The sequence below is a fragment of the Festucalex cinctus genome, chromosome 15 (genome assembly GCF_051991245.1).
Source record: "Festucalex cinctus isolate MCC-2025b chromosome 15, RoL_Fcin_1.0, whole genome shotgun sequence".
NCBI classification, from domain to species: Eukaryota; Metazoa; Chordata; class Actinopteri; order Syngnathiformes; family Syngnathidae; genus Festucalex; species Festucalex cinctus.
The window spans coordinates 11,053,574-11,075,684 of record NC_135425.1 but is presented as its reverse complement, the minus strand read 5'-3'; the positions used below and the strand labels follow the sequence as shown (position 1 = coordinate 11,075,684).

General features: G+C 38.2%; 1 protein-coding gene across 3 annotated transcripts; it reads right to left on the bottom strand.

Moving 5' to 3' along the window:
- Nucleotides 1–326: 326 nt before the first annotated feature.
- On the bottom strand, nucleotides 327–19,814 carry sh3bp2 (SH3-domain binding protein 2). 3 transcript variants are annotated; one of them, XM_077498204.1, is made up of 13 exons: nucleotides 19,589–19,814; nucleotides 7,662–7,801; nucleotides 6,931–7,033; nucleotides 6,681–6,798; nucleotides 6,480–6,547; nucleotides 6,286–6,371; nucleotides 6,138–6,215; nucleotides 3,591–4,338; nucleotides 1,988–2,093; nucleotides 1,578–1,633; nucleotides 1,297–1,372; nucleotides 1,076–1,135; nucleotides 327–976 (listed from the first exon to the last, which is right to left on the bottom strand). In XM_077498204.1, the coding sequence occupies exons 2-13, from the start codon at nucleotides 7,795–7,797 to the stop codon at nucleotides 854–856; spliced, it is 1,758 nt and encodes a 585-aa protein (XP_077354330.1). In that variant the 5' UTR covers nucleotides 7,798–7,801; nucleotides 19,589–19,814; the 3' UTR covers nucleotides 327–853. The 3 variants fall into 3 exon arrangements, with proteins under 3 accessions (XP_077354330.1, XP_077354329.1, XP_077354331.1); XM_077498203.1 differs by lacking the exon at nucleotides 19,589–19,814 and adding an exon at nucleotides 13,725–14,028; XM_077498205.1 differs by lacking the exon at nucleotides 19,589–19,814 and adding an exon at nucleotides 9,327–9,501.
- Between the last annotated feature and the right edge of the window lie 2,297 nt (nucleotides 19,815–22,111).

Sequence of the window (22,111 nt, the reverse complement as noted above, 5' to 3'; positions counted from 1 at the left end):
GGCTGGCGACCAGTCCAGGGTGTACCTCGCCTACTGCCCATCGCCAGCTGAGATAGGCTCCAGCACCCCCCGCGACCCTTGTGAGGAGTAAGTGGTTCAGAAAATGGATGGATGGATATCCTGTCTCACACAGCTACATTGTACTCACTACTTAAGTATTTTAAACAAATACATTTGGAAATACCATTTAAGGAATACAGATGTTTTGCCACATCAGCACAATAATTGGTGAATGTAATTGTGCAAAAATATTTGTCTGTTCCTGAGAAAGAATTTACAATCTGAACTTTTCTTTTGTGTTTCACAAAAGCAAAAACAACAGCAGGTCCATTTCATACAATCTCATTTATATTAAAAAAAGAAAAAAAAGACATTAATATTGACATTTGCACGCACTGTTTTACATTTTAACATACATCATAGACAGCAAATATAAATATAGAGTGATGACCAGCATGTAAAAAAGTAGCTCATTCTATGACATCCCTCGCCAGCCCTTGTCAGGTTCTTAGATTTAAAACAAAATGGTGCACACAGTCACATAGACACTACTCTCTTGTATAGACAGCGATGTTATATTTATCCACAGGAATATTCAGTGAAATACCGTATATAAAACACAAGACACATTTCACATTTTCCCACCATACTAATGATTGTAGCTCTTTGGAGTTGACTTCATCTTGTTTTGTTTCCTCTACCTGAGTGTCACAGAATATTAAACCAGCAACAAGAGACATTCTAATGCCTATAATATGGCGATGATTCCACTTCTGAATGTAAAGCAGGTTTGTCTCCATGGTAGTCAGCATGTTAACATTGCAAGTTCTTCCTCTTGATTAACGCGGTGCTTTCATGAGTAAGGTTTCTGCAGGCAAAGGGAGCCCTGGTGAGGAAGAGGATGGCTGTAGTAGTGTTCGATCAGGGATGACAGAGTGGGGAAGGTCACATCACTGTCCAGAAACACCTGGTCACCCTGTGTTTTATCAAGGATATGAAATTCCAATGTGGGTTTCATTGTGGAATCTGTAATTTTATACGGTCAAATATGAAAGGTAACAGCAGTTTCGTGTACCTCTTCAAACAACCGGTAGTTTCTGGCTTTGCCAACGCTGACATCCCAAACCACCAACACCTGAACACATAAGACATTACCACTGTTTTACAATCAAATCAAACCGTCAGCTGTTGGTGAAAAACGGACATGTCAAATATTTGTACTGCATACACAATTTCATATTTTAAAGCATACACTTTTATTCCATTTTGAAATCGCAGTTTTGAACTGTTTTGTACCTTGGAGGTTTTGGTTCCGGAGTTTCTAATGCCATAAAGTCCATCTTGTGGAACGTCAGAGCTCTCCTTAAACAATCTACGGGAGCAAAAGTCACCCAGTTTTAACAGTGGAAACAATAAGTAAGAGCAAATATTGATTTTACATGAAAATAGAAGTCAAAGAACCATCTCGGCTACTTGAGACAACTTAGATATATCACTACAAGATACTGCCTCTGTTCAATCACTATTATGCAAGTCTAACTCTAGCAGCATTAATATCATTTGAAACAGTGTCATACTTCTCTACAAAGCTGGTTTCCGTCGAGTCGATGAAAACGGATTCTGGCAGATGCATCTGCAGATAAAACAAAAAACAAACAAAAAAATGCACTAGCTTTAGTTTATAGATGGGTTTATCATGACTTCCTGATAGACCCTCCTCACCCACACCTATAAGGGAGGCTGAGGAGTGTGATCCCCCCTGCAGTTGGAACCCTTTCTGGGAAAACGTGATCTACTGATATTACTAATTATAAAGGGTCTGTGAGCCGTGCTTTGTTTGGATCCTGCCAGGCGTATAAAGCCCCAGACAACATATCTCCAAGGATCATTGCTGGACACACAAACCAAGCTACCATTAAAAGATGATTTCAAGTATCATTATTGGAAATAAATCATGTTAATGTAACTCGATTCCAATCTTTCTTACATTATCATAATCCTCATCGGACACATCTCCTTCAGTGCACTTGGTCAAGTCGTGTTTCTTCTTGTCTCCTGATGAACGGAAACTTTGACCTTCCGGGGATGCTCTTCTGGTGGGAAAACACATTACAAATAGCAGGACCGCTTCCACCAGAATACACTGTTCAAACAACACAGAACACACTTTTATTTGGGGGGAAATTATGTTGAATAATAAGTAGAAACTGAACCAGTGAGAGTGTGGATATTTCTGTGTTATTTGCATGTTCTCCCTCGACTTGTGTTGTTGTTTTGTGGTTCTCCCCACGACATGAAGACACACAATACAATCACACAAAGTATTTTAAATCCATTTTTTGTCTAATCTTGTTACCTGCTGTTCTTTGGTAATTTTGTCAGGAAAAGGCGGGACATTCTGTACAATAATTCGAGCTGATTGGACAATGCGACATTCTACACGTTTGTTTTAACCAATCACGGCCACGAATGACTATGCGCTTATGTCCGTTCATCGTTCTTGTCGAAGAGAGGGAAAAGCATGAACATCTTACCAGCTAGAAATGCGCGAAGCGCCTCTCGCTGTTCAATATTCAACAAGGAAATGGTGAGTAATTCTGCGAGAACAGTGTTGGGTTTGTTTGTTAGCTCCGATGTTGGCGCTGGCTTCCTGGTTTCGTCACAGTTGCATATCCCGCCCCCAAACACAATGTCGCTCTGTGATTGGTCCACCAGTGAACCACCATTGGTTCGGGAACCGCAGTTATCAACGGGAGCAGGAAGATGGTATTCTCCGGAGTTTGTGAATTCACAAATATCGCAAGAATTTATCTTGTGAGAGCAAGGTTAGTTCTTTGGTATTAGTTTAGGTGCAATATACTGTATATCAATATTCCGGCAATACATTATGGGCTCTAGTTTTTGCTAAAAGCAGGTCTAAGTTGTGGCACAGGTGATGTAATGTGATTTTCATGGGCTTAATTGATGTGCAGGCAGACAGATTCTGAGCTCTGTGAAGTTTTTGCCATGGTATCATTTCATTATCAGTATTGATATTATGCAGGTATATTATCGAAGTCAAAATGCTGGTATCGTGACAACAATAGTATAGTATAGTATAGTATAGTATAGTATAGTATAGTATAGTATAGTATAGTATAGTATATTACATAAAGAGAATTAAAAATATTTTAGTCACACTTCTTCACGTGTGCTGCTCATTCTGGTGTGCACATCTTGGCCACCTGGGGGCAGTATAGGAGAGAGGGTTGGATACTGTTCACTGAGACGTCTCAACTCCTTTCTGCTCATTGATATGGCACTAATATTAGTCATTCTTCGCAAAGGATTAAGAATATAGGTCTGTGGTCATTGTTAAAGGGTCGGTCTACATGTGTTGGAGAAACGTTTACGTTCAGATAGACATAGATGCTATTTGCTAATGGTGTAATGACAAAGTTTCCCATTGCATGTTAGCATTCAGGTAGAGGAGGCTATGTATGTTTTTTTTTTTTTTTTTTTTTAAAGAATATTTACTAATTTTATCTGCCAAACAGCGGTTTTTGTGAAGTAATTTGAGTCACCTGTCTTGTGTATATAGTAAAACTTACTGGAGGGGGGTGGCTGGCTGTCTGGGCTTGGTTAAAGGCAGTGGAGGCTTAACTGGTGGCACTTTCGGTGCATTTTCACTCCTGTTGTGCAGTCCAGTTTGAAGAAGAGGAGATCGAGGTGCGTGACAGGGTGCCGGTGGGTAGCCAGAGGGTGTCTCAGTCAGCAATACGGGGTATGCCATTCGAGGTTTTGGGTTTGGGCCTTCAAAATGTGCAGGATTCCTCATTGGTCGGCTTGGCTTGATGCGGAGGTTGCTTGATTGCGTGAGGTGGTTGCTGACACGGGACAGGTTGCTTCCGGCATCACGAGAGCAGTCTGAATCGCTGACTATCATCCTGGTTTCTAGCTGGTCACAGATAGGCAAGGTGGCGGGGGATTGTACTGAGACTGCTGATGGTGGTCTCCGGTGTCTTCTGTCAGTCCCTGGCCCAACCACAGACTGTGCCCTGCTTTTAAGGGGACGCTGTGAATTGGGTGGAGGAAGGGGTGGTGGGATAGAAGAGGGGTGATTGCGCAGCTGGGCGGCGTAGGGAGGAGGAGGAGGCGGACCTTTGTTTGGGTCTTTTAGAATGGGAAGGGGTATAGAGGGTAGGGTTTTTTTTAGGTTTGCACTGGTTTGGCATCTGTTGTGCGATGGGACTGGAGGTGGTAGGCCTTTATGTATGTCTACACAGGATCCTTGATATCGATGAGGTATCATAGGAACAGGAGGAGGGGGGTAAGAAGGGGGAGGCCCAGTGGGTCGACCTGTGGAATTATAACCAACATTTTCAGTTTTAGGCACTCGTCTTTTTTCCTTTGATGTATTTTTATTGTCAAATTGCATACAAACACTGTAAAAACAGTTGGGTTAAAAAAAAATGAAAAAAAAAGGGTAAAAAAAACAAAACAAAAAAAAACAAAAAAAACGATCCACCATTTTGGTTAATGTGACCCGTCTTTCAGGGATATTTTGCACAAAACATATTATACATCAAGTAACCCCCAAAATTGGGTCCGTTTGTAAACAAAACAAAACGAAACGAAACGAAACGAAACAAAACAAAACAAAACAAAACAAAACAAAACAAAACAAAACAAAACAAAACAAAACAAAACAAAACAAAACAAAACAAAACAAAACAAAACAAAACAAAACAAAACAAAACAAAACAAAACAAAACAAAACAAAACAAAAGAAAATCAAAATAAATACCAACAATTTGAGAATTGGCGGACCTTGGGTCAAATTGTCTCAAATAGTAGATCGGGTCCATTTTTTGGCCCAAATTGGGATTTTTTTCTGTTTTTAGGGTGTACCATTTTTGGTGGTTGTTTTATTTAAAAAAAAAATTGTGTGGGGTTTTCATTTTGACACAACTTTTTGGCTTAAAGTACTACCCCAGAAGTTGTGTTGGGCCGTTTTTGACCCAATTTGTTGTTGTTGTTGTTGTCTTACACAGCTGGTTACTAACCAGCTGTGTAAGACAACAACCTAACCAGTGGTTAGGTGTTTAGGTAAACAAGTAAATAAAAAAAATATAGATGTTTTTGGTGGTGGTGGTGGTGGTGGTGGAGGAGGTGGGGGGGGATGGGGGGTGGTTTATTCATTTTGACCAAAAGGTTGGGTCAAAATGAACAGGAGTTGAGTCAAAAAGTGGGGTCAAAATCAATAAGCCAAAACAATGCATCAGCATCATCCCTTTTTTGACCCAACTTAATGTGTTTATTTTTGTCCAGAAATACATGAAATAACTTACAAAACAACCCCACAAATGGGTTGTTTTGTGGGTAATTCATTTTGACCCAACTTTTTGGGTGAATAACCCAAAACATTATGTCGCTCCCTTTTTCACCCAACTATTTTTAACATGAAAGTCAAGGGACAGTCACATTTTGTCTGATGATGAATGAGACTCAAATTTTGTGAATTATGCCAATACATATACATTCAAATGCATGCTCTTTAAACGCTTCATTTGACAGTTTCTGTCACATTTTCCATAACATTAAGAACAAAAATGTTCAGATACAATACAAGTTTTTGGGGGGGGGGATAGGAAACAAGCCCTACCCTGAATAGCAAAAATCCACTTTTACTATTGACGCCTAAATAGGTTTATAATTGCAGCAAAGCTCTACATGAAGCTCCTCAACTCACTTTCGCATAATTCCTGTGTCTGTGTCACACGAGTTACGGTGCCCCCTGTCAACTTCCCCTTTTACTTCCTCTTACATTTTGTGCCAAACTTAATATTTTTTATCTCCTTATAAAAGAGTTATTTAAGTAGCACATCTGCAAATATGTGGCGGATCACAAATGTTTTTCTCAACTGAAGCGCCTCTCAGTATGACAGAGTTCTGTGCCCCTTATACTGTACACTAAACCAAAATAAAACACAATAATAAATCGAATAAATGAATAGCTGTATAACAGTGTCAACAAAAGTCTTCATTTAATATAATTAAATGTCTTATATTTCTATAAGTGTCAATTCTAATGGCTTCAATGCTGTACCTTGATTTATACTGTGGAGATAATGTGACCTCGAGTGTGTTGCGCTTACTTGTACATGTTGGTAAACAGTCACCGTCTGGCTTCAAATAGTCTTCCTCATCTTCATCCTCATCATCCTCACCATAATCTACATGCAGAGAGGATTGGGAAGATCAGTGGCAAATTGATCCAAAATCAATTTCCTCTGCATGTCCTACCAGTGTCTGCATTATTGATTGGGTGTTTAATTTCCAAAGGCCTCTCGATGGTCCCATAGAAACTGTCTGCATCTGAATCGGAGTCACTATGGCAACAAAGACAATGTTATCACTAAATGATTATATGCAGAAAGCAAATGAAACATGGAAATGCCACCGTTCCTGGAGAATTGGAATGGGGTTAATCGGGTTACCTTGGAATCTGGGACTCTTTCCTGTCATTATAATGATCAATCTCCCGGCGTAAGGCTCGCATCCATTTCTGTGTAACAAAGAAATATATAACGGGTTATGTTGGTGTGCATATGCAGTCTGTTTACCTAGTTCATCCCTAAATCACGACTGTTTAGACATTTTTTTTCCCAGCTATAACGTGTGGGTGTGATTTCTCCTACCCTCCTTTCATCTTCGCTAGCTGCAGAGAAAAGCCACGTCCTGTGTTTTTTACTGAAGTGGATCGTCTTAAATGGAAATACATTGTTAGATGTTGTCTCCTCTGCTGCTCTCATCACTCTGTGGGAGGGGATGAACATAGCATATGCATTTTGAAAAAGTCAGCTCTCCATAACGATAATATTAACAAAAAAGAAAGAGAACGAGAAAAAAGAAGAGACAGAGAAAAAGAGAGAGAACGCCACTGCTGACCTATTGTAACCATTTAATGAGAATGCGCCCTGTGGTGCAGGAGACGTACTGCTTTTAAAGTAGTACACACAGCCCTTGTGGATGATGATATACCTCAAAGGCCCTGAAAGAAAAGCAAACAATCTTCACTCACTCGCCATTAGGTACAATTAACAATAGGGGTGTTTGAAACCACTTTTTCAGGTTATTACTCAGTTCTTAAGTAGTCACTGATACCAATCAATAGTACTTTTCTATCCAATATTCCTCTCAATTCTAATTTCTAGTTCCTGATCGTAAACCGGCAATATCGTGATATTAAAACTACCACAATATCGTCGTCGTCATGTTCACGATATTTAAAAGCTACACATCTGTTAAAAAAAAAAAGTCAGGTTGATTTCCTAAAAAGTTGGGTCACTCGCTCGTTGACCCTTATTAGGTTGTTTTAGACCCAACTTTTTTTTTTTAGAGCTTATGTTTTGATCAATAGCAAGAGCTCATGTAATTCTAACTTCACAAACTACTAATAATGCTTAATGTTAATTTGACTGTGGCTTCTGGTTCTGGATTAGACGGAATGGCTCTGGATGCCGTTTTCCGAGTGCTAGCATGACGATGCACCGATTGAGCCATTATCAACTGTTATTTTTGTAAAGTGTACTCTAAACTGCTGATTCAACTTATCTTGACTCTTGTCTCATCACCCACTTCAGCTTTTGCCACAAAAGTTTTTGTCAATATTTACTCACATCTCATGAGACTAAACTGGCTGGCTCCCTTCTTGTGGAGGTATCCTGACATAGAAACTCCTCCAGGCATTGTTAGGAGGTTCTGTGCTCCGATGGCTCGCATTGGCACAGGCCAACACATCTCCAGAGATGACATGGTTCTGCATGGGAGGGAAGGGGAAGAATGACAATGAACGTGAGACACGATTTTGGTAGTCAAAGACAAATCATAACTAAAGGATAACTTAAACTAAGATAGCAGTCAGAAAGAACATCCCTGCGCTAAGATTAAAAGAAATGAAATTGTGGAGCATGAGCTATTGCAATAAGTAATGTGTGCACTGACAAAAAATGGTCCGTAGATGGCAATGTATGTCCTTTATTGGGACGTTTAAATTAATTCATCAAAAATAATAAATCAAGGAGAAGCATATAATGAGAGGTTTAAAAATATAGTGCTACGAAAATATATAAATCAGGTATAAATATAATTTCATCATATTGTGAATGTGATTAGATTAATTGTGTATGTAGGGCTTTATTTTATCTTTCATTTTAATGATATATTATTAAAACTCAGTCACTGCCAGTCATTTTAGAAAATTTTAAAATTTTCAATACTCACGTGATATTACATTCAATAATTATATATAAACCGAATGTACCAAATAACAGAATAGACTCCCTACTTTTTGCCTCGTCCTGTTCTTTTATAATTGACAGTAGAAAAATGTAGGTTTGCCAAAATACAGCCATTTCTCCCATGGACTCTGAAACTGTGTTTATTTCGTATAAAATGGGGCAATGATGTCATCTACTGGTGGTTGGGCATCAGTAAAGTTGTTTCCAAGTTTGATATTTACAGTGGAGCATAATCAGATTCGCCCCCATAGCACCTCTCTAAAAAATACAATTGACAAGTATACTTGTCAAAGGCAGTGAATGAGTTAAATGTAATCACTTCTCATGATATAAGTTAACCGGGTAGGACTATATACGTTCTTGTACTTCTCCCTACTCCCTTTGAACATATGAATTCTGTCTTTGCTGTTAATTCTTTTCCTTTTTGGCTTTTATTTTCTTTCCTTCACTTTTATTTTATAATTTGTATTGCATGTTTGATGCTCAACCAACCAACCGACCGACCAACCGACCGACCAACCAACCAACCAATCAACCAACCAAACCATCCTTAGCTGCAAGAATGACATTATGTTTCTTATTTCAAGGCAAGGTAATGCAATTCTGTTTTAAACATATATAGCACATTTCATATAAACAAGGTCATGTTAAAAAACACAACATTTAAAGGCATTTACAAATACGTCCGAATTCGGGAAAGAAGAGCCCAAATACTGTATAATGCCCGATTGCTCGTGCGTAAACATGCAGTGTAGCTATAGGGATCATGTATGATGCTGAGACATAAATCAAAGCACAGTGTTACTCATTTGTTGGTTTGTAGATAATCATATGTGTCCTGTACAAAAAAAACAAGTGCAATAAAAAAAAAAAAAAAATCTGTATTCCACTGAAAAACTAAATCCATTCATTCATAGCATTATACTCAGATTCCTAAATGTCATTTCTTCAATAATTGGCAACATCCTTCTTAGCGCCAGATGAATGCCACAAGCAAAGCTCTAACTCACACATTCCTTCGCATCAGAATGTGAGAAGTTTGACCTGTACTGTTTGCCGCCGACCTCCTGACAAGCTTTGTTTTGATGCTCTTCACTGCGTCGCTGTCTCTCAGCAGATTGACAGTAGAGGTGACAGCCGTGTACGCCAATGCTGGCAAGCGCTCTACCGCAGGATTTTTACTGGACCCATGAGTTGAAGTCCACTAGACTCCTTTTGCCTTCCCGTGATGTCGACAGAGGTAAATTTCTCTCTTACTGGAAAACTTTTCTTATGCACACCCTCCCTCACACACCTAACTGAGATAGAGTCCTGACTTCAGCACACAAACAATTCGAGTTCAAACAGGAAATATTCATGCCCAGTCTTTCAGCTGAGGTTTCATTTAATGTGTGTGTGTGTGAGTCTGGCGAGTGCATGTGTGTCAAAATAAACAGCCCTTCAACCTCAAATGAGTTTATGTTTAACTTGCACTTTATCAGCGGATCCCAGAGGACGAAGGGTGGTTGATAATGTGATGATGTGTAGCTTAAGAATGAAGGCATCTACTCCCTTTTGCCGCTACAGTACAGACTGTATAAACATTTGACTTGATGTGCTGCAATCCAACTGCATTCTTAAATACTACATAGCACGATAGTTAAGTGCATTATTATTATTATTATTATTATTATTATTATTATTATTATTATTATTATTATTATTATTATTATTATTATTATTATTATTATTATTATTATTATTATTATTATTATTATTATTATGCCAGATAGTTGCTAAGTGATACCGTAAATGTAATTCAGGAAGTGTCACTAAACCACCACTTGGTGGCAGTATCACACTGCAAATAACTTCAGGTGCCTTCAAGGGGTGAGTGGTTCATTGCGTTTGGTTGACTTGTTAATCAAACCAAACCTTGATAACTCGTTGAATGTTTGTCCGATACAAGTTAATCCACTTCATTTGCAATGGGACCAAATTAATTACCCACTAGCGTCACCACTCGATCACTGTGTGTTTACAGAAATAAAGCCACAGAGCATGACTAAACGATGACAACTTTTTGGCCAAAAGTGAAACCTTGAGTCAACCCTCTGGAATGCTAAGCATGGCAGCCTAATAGAGGCTGAAATGGAATTCAGATAAAAGATGAAAAGCCAGTCAATCATCAGGGTGGAGCGGCTACAAGAAGACATACTACAGAAGAGATCTGTTTGGTTTGTTTTCTGGCGTGAACACCACCACTATCATCATCTCAGTGTGGCAGAGGTTCGGGTTTTCCTTCTGTTTATCAACTGGAGGGTTGGATTTCCTGCCCCTCCTCAGTCGAAAATCCAACCCTCAGGCAGCAGACTAAACTAAAACATAATGGTGCAGTAACTGTTTGACATTTTCAGTTTCAAACCACACATTTCTAAAATTGTATTATCTATTTTCTGTTATGGATAATTAAGATATTATTATTAAGGTCTCACAAGTACCTCACAATTATTATAATAACAATCTATAGCTGCTTCTTACTAACACACACCTCTACTAAAACCAGCCACCCATCCATTGTCTGTATTGCTAATCCTCATAAGGCCAGAGTGAGCTGGTGCCTATCCTGGCTGACTTGAGCCAAAAAGTGGTTTACACCCCAGACTGGTTGTCAGCCAATAGACCCTTCCAGCTGACGTCACTTTACCCAGAATGCTTAGCGACCGCTTACCCTCTTGATGGACAAACAACCCGTAGTAAGACATGAAGGGAGCAGCATTTTCGGTGAACGATTCGTCTAAACATGACAAATGTACCAAAAAACGTCCATATCGCGACACACTAGAACCAGCCGGTATTGGTAAAAGATGGAGTTGGTTGGAGGGAAAGATCCGTATCTACTTTCACCATCGGCCTGGTCAAAGCAAGCCACAACGTTCCCCCAAGCCTTACGATGGGCACGAAAATAGGGGCCTTCAGGTTAGTAGTTAAAAACACAATACATTTCCAATATTTTTTTTAGTTGCATTTTATTACATTAAAATCAAACAGTCATTGTGAAAATGAAGGAATATTTTTCTTAATGTTCTTTTAGCCAGATGTACTCTCAGGTGTCAGACGAGTTCACTTCCTCTTTCAGATATAGTGAAAGTAAAAATCAGCATAACTCTCTTGATCTGACCATTTAAGATTATCCACATTTCCTCTCACTAAAAAATAAGTTAGCCACTCGAGATAAATTGCCAAGTTAAATGCCTTATTTTCAAACATATTTTATTTACTTTATATGGATAATGTTAAAATGAAACACACATAACTATACGTATGCACTTGTACTGACACTTCACATGTATGAGAAAATATATAATGCATAATATTGCAATCAACTGTCTTCACACAGCAAGTAAAAACTAATACATATCGAAGCAAACAATGAGGTAAAGTGAAAGAGCACAAGGCAGGAAGAGAAGTAAGATTTCAATCCCATCCTCCCCCCTGACAGGGGTCCAAACTTAGACACTTCCAGGAAATCTCCCATTTTCTAACACAAACCATTAGCTCAGCAACAACTGACTTGGCATGGAGTGTTATCTCACACAGATAACAGTATCCAAAGTATAAGCAACATCTCAATGAGACAGCTTCTTTGGTCACTAAAACAGTATTACTGAAATCTATGAAAACACAAAACCAATGTCCATTTCTGTCTTTATATAGTCTATATGCATTTGATTTCACACAACTAATTTTAGAACAATGATGGTGCACTTAACCTAAATAACCCAATTTTGTTTGCTGAACTGAATATTATAAAACACGCTGACATCTTGACTGATCTGATATCTCACGAGATACGTGACCTCATTTCCCCGCAAACATAATGAAAAAAAAAAATCCAAATAGTATGAGTGGAGGTATTTAATTTGAAATAGAAAAAGCAACTAAGAAAATGGATAGATGTTCCACTAAACCTCATTAAGGTTTGAAACAAGAGGTGTGCTTAATACCATATCTATCTCTCTATCTCTCTATCTATCTATCTCTCTATCTATCTATCTATCTATCTATCTATCTATCTATCTATCTATCTATCTATGCTAGCAAGTTAGCTATGCAGCTAGCTAGCAGGCTACCTCCCTTCCTACCTACCTATCTATAGCAGCAGTCTATCTATCTATCTATCTATCCGTCCGTCCGTCCGTCCGTCCATCCATCAGGGGTGTCAGGAGATTACAATTTTTAATTGTAATATATAACATTACTTCAAGTTAACTCACAATTAACCACAAATTTTAAGTGTTATGTTCAAGAAAGTGTGCAAAATATATATATATTTCTCTAACTTAACATAAAAGTGGAAAAAAATATTAAACTAATACAAATATGGCTGCATCTTTTAGTCATTGATACACTGATTTCACAATAATTCATAAAATTGAGTTAAAATTAAAAAGATTTACTGTACTGTAGAAAACGAGTGTGATATTGATTTGTGTTGAGGTCATTTTTCTGCCACTAGATGGCATTATTGCATTTGTAAGACGGTGGTGACAGCTCAGTGCATTTTTCTTTTCATATTAAGAGCTATCTAATCATTAACATGAAGTAACTTTTGAAATTCTGCACATTTTTAAAATTGTAAAATACAACTCGACCCGGGCGGCACGGTAGTCGAGTGGTTAGCACGTCCGCTTCCCAGTTCTGAGGTCTCCGGTTCGAGTCCAGGCTCGGACCTTCCTGGGTGGAGTTTGCATGTTCTCCCCGTGCCCGCGTGGGTCTTCTCCGTGCGTGTGAGTGTGGAGGGTTGTTCGTCTCTGTGTGCCCTGCGATTGGTTGGCAACCAGTCCAGGGTGTCCCCCGCCTACTGCCCAGAGCCAGCTGAGATAGGCGCCAGCAGCCCCCGCGACCCTTGTGAGGAATAAGCGGTCAAGAAAATGGATGGATGGATGGATGGACAACTCGACCCCAGTCTCCACAAATACCGTATATGCATTATTATTAAATTCATTACTGCTAAATTTTGGTGGATGAGTCTGCTGCATTGCGACTGGGATTCAAGTACAGGCTTTTCAAGTAAGGGGTGGTCATTAATTGCGCATTCACATTTTTTTTGTGCCATTTACAATCAAACAATGATGGAATCCCAGCTAACTCTGCTAAGATGTTTCAGCGGTCAATGAGGAATCTCAACAACAAATTACAATAGATTCGGACAGAAAGATTTACAGGAACTAATTAAAAAAAAAAAATCCAACATTGTTTCTTAAATAGCATGTTTTATGGTTTCAATTATTATGAATAAAATATTTTTCTTCCATCACTCTTGTTGGATTGTTTAAAAGTTCCCGTTTTTTTTTTGGGGTGTCACCCTGTATATATGAGTTCAAAACCCCAACTCTACCCAAGACTGCAAAAAAAGTAAACTAAAGCATATACTACAGTACCAGGAAAGTCCTTACTCACATGAAATTCTTCTGTTCATGGAAACGCATCCTAATGCTCGACTTGGAGCTCCACGTAGAAGTCTTCCTCACAGATGGAACATGCATGCCGATGTGAGAAAGTCCCAGTACAGCATTTTTTTTGTTTTGTTTTGCCTCACGTGGCTTGATGGAGGTTGAATATCTAGTTGAATTGAGCAAGAGTTGTGTAGGTGGAGTCCATTTTGAGAGAAAAGACAGAAGAAGCAGACCGGGTTGCCAATTGTTATGAGCTGAAAGATGGTATGGTTACAAGGACGTATGGAAAGCCAAAGTAAGAAGAAAAGGTCAATAAGTTGTGTCTTCCCTTAATTCTAAGGAGAGGGTTTGAGGTCTTCGAACTCTGTCAGTCATTTCCTGCAGGGGTATCCTTGTGATTGGTCGGCTGCCTGAAGCGTTTTCCTTCCTGCTTAGTGTAAGTCACAATGTGATTGGTTCGCAGAACGAACCCACACCTCTACACAAACATGCCCTTCATGCTGTCACCAAAGGACCTGAGAAAGACGGGGGGACTTTCCATCCGTTGCAGTCAGAAAAGCAAAGAGCTTTTCCTTTCAGGTGACTTACCAGAAAAAACTCTATTGTGGAGCCACAGTCCACATGTGTGTACCGCAAGAGTCCCTGATCTTCTCAACCTGTATGACGATGTTTATGCGTTGTATTCCATAATGATACAATAACACACATCTTCCACGGAACCTAGTCTGTCAGTGAAGCTTTGTCGCATCTCAGTGAATTTAGTCTGATGTGAGTTTTGCACTCTACTGCACTTCCTGACCAACAGAGAAACATCTTGATTTTGATGGAAATTTTAAACTTCAGTAAACAGTAGAAAGATGGCTGAAGGAATCTGGCATGAAAGCCAAGACTCAACAAAGCACTAAAAACAAAGTTGATACTCAGTGCAACAATCAGGGCCCGGTTGTTCAGTTATCGGTTATTCGAACCATTAAGTAACCTATAAACCGCAGTTAGCTAACCAACAGTCAAATATGCGTGTTCAAAACATAGTTGGTTAGTAATGTTATCAGTTAACGACACCGTTAAAATTAACCCAAGAGTTAACAGCACTGGTTAGCACCAATATATCCAACAACTACTCATTTTGTTTACTTCCAAACGATCCCCAGTACTATTTTACATTTATACTACAGGTATATCTAATTGAATTAAATTTTAGACTGCTAATTAAATATACGGGGTCATGCTTACACAGACACAATGTTTACCTCTTTCCAATGTTTGTTTTTGACTTAATTTTATAAGATAAAACAAAATAAAAATTCACTGGAAAAGTGCTAAAGGGACTTCACATCCACCTATTGATGGCGCATCAGGAGTAGCCTAACTGGGGCTTCAGTTTCTTGCTTGACATGGTCACAAGGGATTAACCACCAGCTTCTAGATTATGAAACAACCACTCTACCACTGAGCCACTCCATAAATCTGAATAAATCTGTGAAATATGTATTCCAAAACGAACAAAATATGGATAAAGTAGGATTCATTTCAATTCACGTAGTTGAGAGTTCACCAGTGTTAAAAAGTAGCTATAACACAGTGCTTCTCAATTATTTTTTGCTACGCCCCCATGGGAGGAAGAAACATTTTCACACCCCTCCAACTCGACCCTGCAAATCTAAATAGAATCCTTTATCTATAAACTCTGCAGATGAGCTAATACTCCTTGGGGCATATTCACTAAAGGTTTGCGTCCCCTTTGCACGGCGCTAACCGGTAAAAATGGAGTAATCCGGGAGCGCCTAAGTCACTAAGTGCGCTGCCAAACAGATTGCGTCACGGTGCGGCGGTGTTATTTGCGTGTATGTAAATTAGGTAATTTGCATACATTTGACGCAAAATATGCCCACTCCAATGCAAATGAGACTCATTGATATACAGCGTCTAATTCACTAACGCCAGCGCAAATTGCCACACAAAGTTTGCGTGACGCAAATAACGTTTTTGGAAAGCATGTATTAACCTGACGCAACCTCGATCCCGGGATCATGATAGCAGTGCATGGCACCGTGCACCGGAGAGAGAGAGAGAGAGAGAGAGATTTTTCTATGTTGGTTTAGGACACATAACGTAACCAGGGCTGATCAGCAATGGCGGGGAGGCATTTTACGATCATTTTTACGTGCCAGATGCATACTGTATGCCCACGTCAACCTCTGAAAATATATTTCTAAAAAACGATCGCACCAATAATTTGTACTTTATGAATTAATTAGGTCATTGTCGTTCTCTCTGCTCTGTACAGTCTAATGGCGCTATAAACGCTTACTCTCGGTACAACCTCGCTTTCTGATAATGTCCTCTTTCTCGCAACTGTTACTATACTGCAATGTTCTTGGCGCAAATCCATTGCCATGTGTGGCAAATCAGATGCAAATTTGCTCCAAGCTGTCAGTCTTGTGGGCGTGTTTGCGCCGGTATATGATTAGAGCAATATCCTTAGTGAATAGGTGGGTAACTGGGCACAGACTGCGGGTGCAGTTGTGGTGCAATATTTCGCGCTATCACCGGACGCAGCGCATTCTTAGTGAATATACCCCCTTGTGTGCTCTATGACAATGAGAGCGGTACTGCCACCTACTGTAGTGGATGTGCAAGTACACTTTATTCTACTTCGGTAAGAAAAAATATGGAGTAGAGTGTTGTTAATGAGATATTTTCGCTGGTGTTTCTGAGATGTTTTATGTATATGGATTTTATCAGTTTATTGTTCAGACCTGTTGTCACTGCTTTTGACCAGGTACTACAGATGAAAATTAGCTTCTAGCTATTTTTGATCTGTGCAACACATTTGTTGTGCAATGTCCCTGTTAAATAAATAAAATGAAATTAAATTGGCCAGGAAGGAAGTCAGCTGTTCACTCCCACAGCGGCTCAAATGTACCTTGACTGCATTTTGCACGAGAGCTGCGCTTAGCACGAAAATGAGACCCATAGAGAGAAACAATCATTCACATTTAGATTCATTTCAAACCGTGACTGAATGGGAACTGAACCCACTTAGCTTTCACGGAAGCTGAGTGAGCCAGTAACCCATTAGACCACCAACAAACTATTTAAAAATGTCCTTGTTACTTTACCAATGTTAATTTCCCATAAGCATATCTTTTAATTCAGTTAATTTCACACAAAAAATGCAACAATTAGAATGGTAGAGACAAACCAAAATGTTTCTTCTAATATAATTTAACTAACAAATAAACAAACATAAAAATGAATGCTAAACAATGTCGGTATTATTTTATATGTAGTACTCTATATAGGTATTAGTGGGAAAGGGACTATCAGACATTTGCAAATGCGACCACTTCCTGTTACAGTAAGTTACATTTACACCGTCGTCTCAAAGCACAAGGTCTGTCAGCAAGTAACACAGTGACAGACAGCTGAGGTCTCATTAATTCAACTCAAATTATTCTCTCTTTTCTTTTTATTGTGATTCTGAGTGCTGAAATTCCATTCATTTATTTAATCCTTAATTATGCAACAAACGCAATTAGTATAATGTTAGTATAGGCTTATTAAAAACAGACTGGATGGGTTGTAGCACATGTAGTTAGATGAGTCTGTATATCCTGTCAGTGATATTTCCACCATTGACCGCATGTACAAAATAGGTGAGAATGCAGGCCACCATCCAGGAATTGTATTCCTGTATCCATCACAATCTCACAAACAACATTTTTCTTCGCACAACATTGTCATCAGGCACTGCTAACTGTCCGCTTGGATTTGTCTTGACATAGAACAAACAAAATGCAACATGCCATAAAAGATGAACATTTGTCCACTCAGGCAGGTTGTAACGATGCTATGAGCAAATCCTGCAACGGCCAACAGCACTCGGCTGAACTTCCTTGAGACTGATTTGGAGTACTTGTTTAAAAAAACAACCAAAACATTAATGCAACCCAACTGTTTTATTATATGTCTGGGTGGCCCATCTTAGACAACCTCTCATGTGACGACACCTGAAGTGGCAATCCTGGTTGCCCGGTGTGGTCACACATCTGTCCTTTCTGAGCTTAGGAAAACACATTTTCAGCTACATTTCCATTGCATGTGTATGCGTGCAGCTGAGTTTGGATATACATCTTGGTAGTGTAAATGGGTGGCAGGTGGGGTTATTTTTTCCTTTTTTAGCCCAACTGCAAAGTGGTGAATAACTACTATGTCAAAGCCAAAAGGTAAGCTGAGCTGTATTGAGATTTGCTCGATGGATGGATAAGCATTAGCAGCATTAGCATTTGAAAAGAGATTTATTAAAATAAAGTGTTGCATTGATATTTATCTGTTTCCTCATTGTTGTGAGTCATGACCATGATTAATGTCTTCATGTAAATGAATATCAAAAGGAATAATAATAATATTTTATTATAATATTATTATTATCATTATTTGAGCAAATTTGTTCCATAATTGTGTCATTTTTCTAATTACATTTGCTTCAATTCAATTTAATATTGATTGATATACATATTTATTCAACATAAATTCTTCTTAAATGTCAAGGCCAAATGATTAGTTTATTTTATTTAATGAAAGTAATGTGTTACAGCATGAACATTTATATGTTACACAAACATTTACATCAACAAAGATGAGATGAAAATATTTTCAGAATTGTAATGCAGTAACTGGAAATATAAATTAAAAAGGTTTTGAATCATTTTAATTGAAATAAACCAGGTCTTCTGTAAATGTAACAAAAGACGTTTAGATTCCTTTAAGCAGTACATTTCAAGAAAACAACAAGATAGATACAAAAGCCCACTTAGGCTTTTCAAGATATTTTCTCATGAATTTATGGGTGAATTATTTTGGTTTTATGAATTAATATCTGACTCTGTAAAGGAAAATCGATTCAATTTGATTATTAGATTAAAAACAAAACATTCCTATGATTAATCAGAAGCACTGACCTATATGTCCAACTAAAGTATATTTTATTTATTATCATCATCATCATCATCATCATCATCATCATTATCATTATCATTATCATTATCATCATCATCATTATTATTATTATTAGCAACAACAACAAAAAAAATAATAATAACAATAATAATAACAATAATAACAACAACAACAACAACAATAACAATAATAATAATAATAATAATAATAATAATAATAATAATAATAATAATAATAATAATAATTATTATTATTATTATTATTATTATTATTATTATTATTATTATATACTGTCTATTATTTAAATTTTATAGTGTGTGTGTCTTGGCTACCCAGCTAGTGTGTATGATATTTTTTTAATTTTTTTTGTGTTGCCATGTCAATATAATCTGCACAGTGCCTTCAAGTCAAGTCAAGTCATTTTTATTTATATAACGCTTTCAAACAGTCTAGCGCTGGTGCATGACGCACTATAACAACTATTAGTTTTTGTTTGTTTTTATAGTTGAAAAAAAAAATAATACTAATTTTGCATGGCATTGAGATTTTTTTTTAATTTTTGTAATCCTGTGATTGGTTGATCAGACATGACTAACATAGCAATGTGCACAATGGGTGACCGACAACAACAAAATGTAGCATTTGAAGTGGTACGTGCTAAATAGGACATACAATAATATATTTTGTAAGAATGCTTTTCTATGCACTATATATTGAAAATATTAATTAGGACCAGCGAAGCAAAGCGCTTACTCCAACATTTATCTAACAAGCAAAGAAAGCAGACAAAAAGGTCTAATTAACTCTCAGAGATGGTTTACAATTTCTTCATAAGCAAGACACATGCCAAATGGAAGTATAAAAGCACTTATGATAAATGAGATTTCAATTTTGAAGGAAACTCACCCATCTAGTGTATCGTCAGTTGAGCAGCTGCTCTGCGTGTGTCGTTGAAGCTCTCAGTCCTGCTGAGTTCCAGCCCAGATCACTTCCTGACACGGCTTTTCACAGCTACTGTGCACAGCGTCAGGGCAGACTCCATTCGCCACAAGAAAAAAAAAGAAAAAGAAATAGCTGTGGTTTTCATTCAGCTGGTTAAATAATTACACCAACAGAACGAAACACAGTTCCATTGAACGCTCAAAATCCTTACTACAAGTATGCTGGTTTGACAGCAGTCAAATTCTGAACTTACTTCCCCTTTAGATAACTCCCTCAAACATCTGGTCACTAATTATGTCATAAACAGACACGCTAAGAGCTGAAAGTTGAATAACCCTGCACATCAAATTTGAAAAGTGGTTTTAGATTAGAAGTGATTACCGTATTTTCCGCGCTATAAGGCGCACCTAAAAGCCTTCAATTTTTTCAAAAGCTGACCATGCGCCTTATAAAACCTCCAGTGCGCCTTATATATGGATCAATATTGAGCCGCAACAAGTCTCGCTGTCAAGACGCTATCGTGGCCCTACACGATCGGTGATGCGCATGCGCTGAAGATCCCGCCATCTCGCTAGCTAATACTAATACTTTACCTGAGAGAAAATAATAAAACAGCTGTTTATTCATTTTGGGAGTGAATGGAGTTGTCAAAAAGCTGGTTTGTAATCTATTAATAAAGTTTGACTGACCTATCTGACTGTTTTGTTGACATTCCCTTTAGCGCAGCACCATCTAATGGATGCATAACGTAACCCCAGCCTCTACTGTAGCGCTTATATATGGAAAAAGTTTTAAAATATGTCATTCATTGAAGGTGTGCCTTATAATGCGGTGCGCCTTATAGTGCGGAAAATACGGTAGTTTTAGACTTTGCTATACTTACCGGTATTTTGTCAGAGGTACATTTATTAAGAACCACCAGTGCTGGATAAGAGGCCACTTAATGACCATAATAGGAGCTTCAAGTTTGTTTTTTCAGTTTTTATTTTTATTTTTTATCATTAACATTTTAAATTAAAAACATCAAAATTGCTGAAATGAACTACATTTTTCGTCAATTGTAGCTAATGAAAAGTACGGAAAACATCAGCAAATCTGCACAACTTGGACTGTTCAATTGCATTGTCATACAATGTATGTAATTGTTCAAGTCTTCAATTCCTCACAACTTACTTCAGAACTGGAAGTGCAAGTGATTATTTCACCCAGATACCAATTTTCCTTGAAAAAAGTTACAGCGTAAAGAACTTTGAGCACCTCTCATAGACAATGTGTTTTTGCCCAAGATCCTGTCTTGAGCATTGTGTCACTTCTCATGATTGTTTTCAAGACAAAACCTGAAAGGATGGCCAGAGGCATTCGTCTGATCTAAAAATAAGACGACGGCTCTCAAGCAGAAATATGTTACAGGTCAAAAATCACTTTTATTTTTTATTTTTATTTTTGGGTAAATAAAAAACAGCATTCTTTTCCCACTGAACACAATTTATTTTATTTATTAATTCATGCCTTAATTCTCTGATCCATTTTTTAAACAAAACTTAAAAATAAATAAATAAATAAATAAATCCTTTTCCCCTTTTTGCTTGCCAAAAAGGGGGAAAAAACTTAATTGGAAGCAATTAACTTCAAAGAGGCTTATCTCAGCAATACGAATGAGAGTGGAGCTGACTAGCGTCTGTTGTCATTTTGCGTGGCTGTGTCACATTATTAATATTTGAACCAGATCATTAAATGTTTTCGCGTACCCCCTGAAATGTGCTCATGTAGCGGTATGCGTGCCCCTGGTTGGGGAACACATGGCTTAAACCGAGGATGCATCGGTTGGATGCTTGTGAAGGCTCGGCTAGGAAACTATCCCAACATACAGTTTGTGCTGCTATTGCGGAAGTAGGTCAGCATACACAGCTGTTCCAATGACAAAGAGACTCGCGTTGGAAGAACGTTCTTGAATACGTTCTTAGGAAGACTGTACTTAAGAGAGCTCGCGATGCCGTACTCGACATTCTTCATATTGAGAAGCGGCCTTAACCTCTAACCCTAACCCGGTCCATTCTTTGGCTTCGACCAGTCGTTACACCCGGTGGTGGTGATGATGCATTCAATGACAAAAACAGAGAGAATCTGGCAAAGAATTAAAATGGAATCTACAGTGATTAGTCGTTGAAAACTTCAGCTTGTGTAAACGCTGCAGCATTTGGCTATATGACTCTCACACACAATTGCAGCGAAAACCGTAGAAACACACAAGGAAATGTGAAACGGACAATGAGCAGCATATACAGGCAAAAACCACACACAACCTTAACCAAACACAGTCCAAATGAAAATCAACACTTCAGGTGGAACTTAACGGGTGGCTTTCAAGCATAGAAGTCCAGGCAGACTGAGTGAAAACAAATAAGATTGTGGCTTTGGAAGAGGAACTGAGGGCACGCTCACCCATTGCCAGTTATTTTCTCGTGCCGTTCTTTGGCACTATAAACC